Here is a 5,089-nt window from a genome sequence, read left to right as displayed (position 1 = left end):
GCTGCCGGGCTGCGCCGGGGCTGCCGGCACCAGCCACCCCTCTCCCCAGGCTTTGGCCGGGACCCTTCACATCGCAAACATCGACGCCAAGCGTAGTCCCGCCCGGGCCCCCCAGCCGCCCTCCCCAGCCCCACAGCAGCGGGACGGGACTGTCCCCACCATTTCCAGTGGAAAAAACTGGAAAGCTCTCCAGCGGCACACGGGTGGGAAAGCGCTGCAGCAACAGGTGCCACGGGCCCACAGCAGTTTTAAATAAAACTTCATTACAAGTTTATTAACTTTATTATAAGTTTTATTAAACTCCAGTGCCACTCGCTGGAGCTTCATAAAGGAGCTTGCAGCAGACTGCAACGAGTCCAGGCGAGTACGCCACGCAAGGGATGAGCGCTTCTCAGAGATAAAGCCCTATTGCCAACCCTTCGCAGGCCACTGACGCCTCAGAAAGCTTTTTCTTTACATTAAAAAATAATTCCCTAGAGACTATGTAAATGCTACTGGTGGAAACAGCTCCAGAAACAACCGCGGAGCAGAAAACCAGCAGCGCAGACTCTGCATTTCTCGCAGAGAGAGCTGCTTGCAAAGCTCTGTGCGCTGCTGAAATGCAACGGTTAAAGTATTTCAGAAATGTTTTCTTTTTTTCTTTTTTAAGCAGCTCTTCCGCTGTGAAAAATCAAAACAGTAATTACAAGCCACCCTCCCAAAAGCTCTGTAAAGGAAGCAGCGAGAGAAGCCAGCACCTAACATCATGCATTTATTTTTGTACCTGCACTCTTGTCGAGAAAATAAGCCAACAGGCACCTCATAACCGCCTGGTGGGAGATAACGAGGACGTTGCCTTGCCGTTCTAGCTCCATAATTACTGGCTCCAGGCGCTGGACCAAGTCCTGGTAGGACTGCAAAACAGAACAGGAATTTTTCAAGGGGTTTTGTAAACAGAGGCTTAAAGCAGAAGTAGCAATTAACACAGCTCCACACTCAGGAAGGTATCAGTTAAAATATCAAAATGCAGAAGTTATGGAAGATCTGGTAAATACAGGAAAAAAAGCAAACAGCAGAAGGTGAAATTTAATGTCAACAACCCTCAGATTACAGGAGGATTCAGATGACTGGTAACTTAACAAGTGCAGAAAGAAAAACAAATAAAATAGTAAATTACACATTTCAACGCGGTTGTGAAGTAAACCCAGGAGTGACTCCATACTACACCCACAATCATTTTCCTCCCAAGATGTTTTTTCACAGTGACAATTCAGGCCTCGGCCCAAGGAGCGGGATGCAGAAACCCTCTGTGCCGGAGGGGAGCATCAAGGGACACAGCAATTAAAAGTCCCCATTGGTAGGACTGAAAGGCGCCTTTTGCACACCACAATAAAGGAAATCAATAAGCCTTTCCTCTAAAAGGGAACCGGGGATCCTAGAGTTCTCAGCTTCTCAAATATTGGCAGAAAAAGTTAAAATTAAGTCAAGTCTTTCAATTCTACCCATACGTATTTGTTCCATGTACACTGTATCATACTGTTATTTCTTAAAGGTCTTCACCTCTCCTCCAGGATAGCGATAAAGATATTTCTCTTGATCCCTCAAGGCAAACTCATCTGGATACTTGGCTTCTATTTCGGCATAGGTCATCTCTTCACATACCCCCTGAGGGAAGAAGAACTTGTTACGCCACACTCGTTTCCACAGAGGTACACGCAAGCAAAAAAAGCAAGTGGCTGAGATCCCTCTATGTGACAAAAATTTTAGGTATCATAACTGACAGAGTCATACACTCAGCATTTGTGCACCACACATCCCGGGTGGTTTGCAGAGGTTAAGCTTTTGGTTTTATTTCAAACCCCTTGTTTGCCAGGGATGAAAATGAGCGTTCATTTCCACAGCAACACCCCTGCCATTTCTTTTGCCTGAAAGAATTTGAGTGAGAGCAGTAGCCTTTGTCCACTCAGGACGGTGTGACAAGTGCCTGCGATGGGCAGCGTTCTTTTCTTTCCCCACACCAGTTGGATACGTTCACAGGAAGGTCTGCAGCTCCAGGCATTGTCACTAAACCATCCTAAACCTCATGGTGATGGCTGGAGTACATTATACATGGACATGGTTATAAATGAACAGGAAATAGGCAACTTTATCGTGATGAATTTGTTTTTAGACATTATTTTCCATCTACAAAAGCATTTCACTCACAGCATCGATCTCGTTGAGAATCTTCCACTGTTCGTACGTGACCCCCAGGCACTCGGCCGTCTGGATCGTCCTTTTCAGCTGGCTCGTCCACACCTTCAGATCAACAATTTCCTGCTCTTCGAGGAACTTCTTCAGCGCCTGAGCGAACTGGAAAAAAAGTCAGGGGAAGCTCGGAGGGAGCAGGAGCTGCTGCCACTGTTAAAAGCATCAAGTGCTGTGGCTGTCGCAGCAAGATCCAGCTGCGGGGCTGCCCCTCACAGGAGTCGGATGCGGAGCCCGGCTCTGACCCTGGTCACACAACACTTCACAAGTACAGCAACCGGGTGCTGCCAAACACGTACCTGCTTCCCGCGCGGTGACAGACCAGAATCCCCACCAATCTTGCCAACAAGGTTATATTCACTCTCACCATGTCGGCAAAGGTAGATGGTACGCGGCTGGACATGAATGTTCATTAGGTAATAGACGATTTTACTCTGGATGTAATCTTGGACTCTGTTTACTAGGAACCGCTGTCCCACATTGATCACTTTAATGAAGGAAAGATCTCTGGAGTCAACATAAAATAAGAACACCCACACGACTGGTTTTAAAAATGAAGCACGTGCATCTGCGGGTGTATTCTAGCTATTTATCCGCTAGTAAAGGCATCAGCACTACCACTGGGTCGCTCCAGCAGACAGAAGAGACACTGAACTGCTGAGCTTAAACAAAGAGTGGCATTACGCTGCAGTACACTAGAGAAAAATCCTTTCAAATCACTTGGGACCCGAGGATATCACCTTCACATGAGCAATCGCGCTTTGGGGAGCAGAGGCTGCAGCTGACACGTTGCAGCATCCTGAGCCGCAGAACAGCAGCGGCAAAGCAAAGCAGCTCACGTGTGCAAGGACAAAATGCACCCCAGGGCTTTGCTTACTTGTCATAGGCGTCGGGATCAAGAGGCTGGTAAGTGACCTTGTAGCACTCAATCCTCTTCAGGAAATCATCCATCACGTTCTCCCTGTTTCTCTCCGGGTAGTCAGGGCTGGAAACCTTCACCTCCTGATCAACAGACAATGACGCTTTGTGAGAGTTAAGCAAATTCGACAGGGAGCAAAAGCAATGCTGAATAACATTATTCTTCCCTTTTTAAACAAATGAGCATTCTTTAACTCTGCCCTGTGGAAAAACCTGCTCCGGGAGAGGAAACAAAGGCCGACTCTGAAGGCGCTGTAGCACTTGGCCCGCGACAGACACAGCTGGCTCGCTTTTAGCTGTCCCTGCAAGCCACTCACTGCCTGCCTTCCCTTGACAAGAAAACACGCTTCAAGGTCAAACATTTCTCAGCTTCGTTGGATTTCCACGTTCTCACATAACTAACTGCATCTCTAGCTTTTATAAACCTGCAAACCTTAGCTGCTTGTTTCCAAGGTGAAACATAAGAGCAAAGGCATTTGCAGACATTGCCGTAAGCTACCGTAGCTGGTGACCTTGCACCGAGCACCCGAGCTCCCACGGTAGGCACTGGCAGCTGAGCCTGGAAAATGCAGCACGCACCAGGATATTGGCAGCAATGACTTCTGGATCATCACAGACAGACTCCACAAAAAACACCTACAAAGAAGGCAAGGAAGCATGTTTCAGAGAGTCAAGATCTCTACTCTGAATCAAAACTCGACAGCTCCTGCCCCAGGGAGCAGTAATGCCTCAGTGCAACAACTCCAACTACAAATTAAATACAGGAGCACTACCTTGAAAGAGTTTTCTTTAGCAAAATTTAAGATCAGGTCCCGTCTTTCCCGAGTTGTGTTGGTCGCATCAAACACCTACCAGAAAATGAGTAAGTAGCAATAAGGAAGTTTATCTAAGGCTTTTAAACCAGCCCCAAATCATTTAGGATTACAATCAAGTCCCCAGGCGCCCTGGGCAGCTTTGAACTACCCAGATGTAGAACCATGTTTAGTCTAGAAAAGTCTTACAGCTATTTGCCCGCACTCCTCCAAGAGATAAGCCTTCACGTCTTCTAGAGCCACTAAGGCACACTGTCTGCAGGAGAAAAATGGGTATTGTCAGAGCTGATGTACAGTGTTCAGAAAGCCAAGGCTTCTGAACCGCCAGGGAGAAGTTTAAATGCCTTCTCCCTCTGCCCATGAAGCGCCCACCCCTGCATCTTTCCAAGAGCCCCAGGGCTCTACAGAGAGCCCAAGGCATCTGTGTCTTTCATTGTTGCTGGGCATTTGCGGTCCCTGCTCTTTGTGCCAGCCCAAAGTCAACGACTTCATGTAGAACTCCCACAAGCATCCCCTTCGGCAGGGTTCCCACATGGGCTGCGCTACCTCCTCCCCTGCTTTTACGGGTGTTAAATGTTATTTTCTGCTCCTCAAATACAGAGGCTGCCAAGACCTGACACTAACCAGATTGCTGCGGATCAGCTGGGCCCCCCGATGCTGACTTACTTGCGGATTTCCATGGCCTCTTTGTTGTCGTGCCTGAAGAAGTCATAGGACTTGTAAGATTTCACCGCTTCCCGGCGATACACCCCTAAATTAAACACTTCACACACAATAGACGAGCGTGTGAGACTGACAGCATTTTGCAGACAGATCTCACAGAGCTTTGGGCAAAGAGAAGAGCCATCCCGGCACCGGGGCGAGCCGGCAGCCCCCGCACGCACCTTTGGTGGGCACCCCAATCCAGTTGAGGTAGCGGGTGAGCTTCTTGGACACGTAGGTCTTGCCGCGCGCGGGCAGGCCGATCATCACGATCAGCGTTGGGGAGTTGGTCATGTAGGAAGCCCATGCTGCAAAAAAACCCAAACCCCAGGAGCATCAGCAGCATCGCAGAGCAGCTGGGAGCAAAGAGCGAGCCCCCGCCCAACGCCATCCCCGTGCAGAGCTGCCCCGTGCCCCGGACGTGCCGGATG

The 5,089-nt window shown here is 48.9% G+C and overlaps 1 protein-coding gene across 1 annotated transcript in view; it reads right to left on the bottom strand.

The window, feature by feature from the left end:
• Positions 1-4,961, bottom strand: part of PFKFB2 (6-phosphofructo-2-kinase/fructose-2,6-biphosphatase 2) — a gene marked incomplete at its 3' end in the record, with an annotated part of 7,623 nt that extends 2,662 nt beyond the window's left edge. Inside the window, exons 1-10 of the mRNA XM_010288918.1 lie at positions 4,841-4,961; positions 4,623-4,719; positions 4,146-4,212; positions 3,918-3,992; positions 3,724-3,780; positions 3,104-3,228; positions 2,526-2,733; positions 2,185-2,331; positions 1,540-1,644; positions 764-893 (exon numbers count right to left, since the gene is read on the bottom strand). Of these exons, the coding sequence (XP_010287220.1) occupies positions 764-893; positions 1,540-1,644; positions 2,185-2,331; positions 2,526-2,733; positions 3,104-3,228; positions 3,724-3,780; positions 3,918-3,992; positions 4,146-4,212; positions 4,623-4,719; positions 4,841-4,952 (1,123 nt within the window). The remainder of the gene's footprint in view (positions 1-763; positions 894-1,539; positions 1,645-2,184; positions 2,332-2,525; positions 2,734-3,103; positions 3,229-3,723; positions 3,781-3,917; positions 3,993-4,145; positions 4,213-4,622; positions 4,720-4,840) is intronic.
• Between the last annotated feature and the right edge of the window lie 128 nt (positions 4,962-5,089).

This window comes from Phaethon lepturus, unplaced genomic scaffold (genome assembly GCF_000687285.1).
Source record: "Phaethon lepturus isolate BGI_N335 unplaced genomic scaffold, ASM68728v1 scaffold36416, whole genome shotgun sequence".
In the NCBI taxonomy this organism is placed as follows: Eukaryota; Metazoa; Chordata; class Aves; order Phaethontiformes; family Phaethontidae; genus Phaethon; species Phaethon lepturus.
Note: the sequence above shows the minus strand (reverse complement) of the source record. Positions and strands in the feature narration are given on the sequence as shown.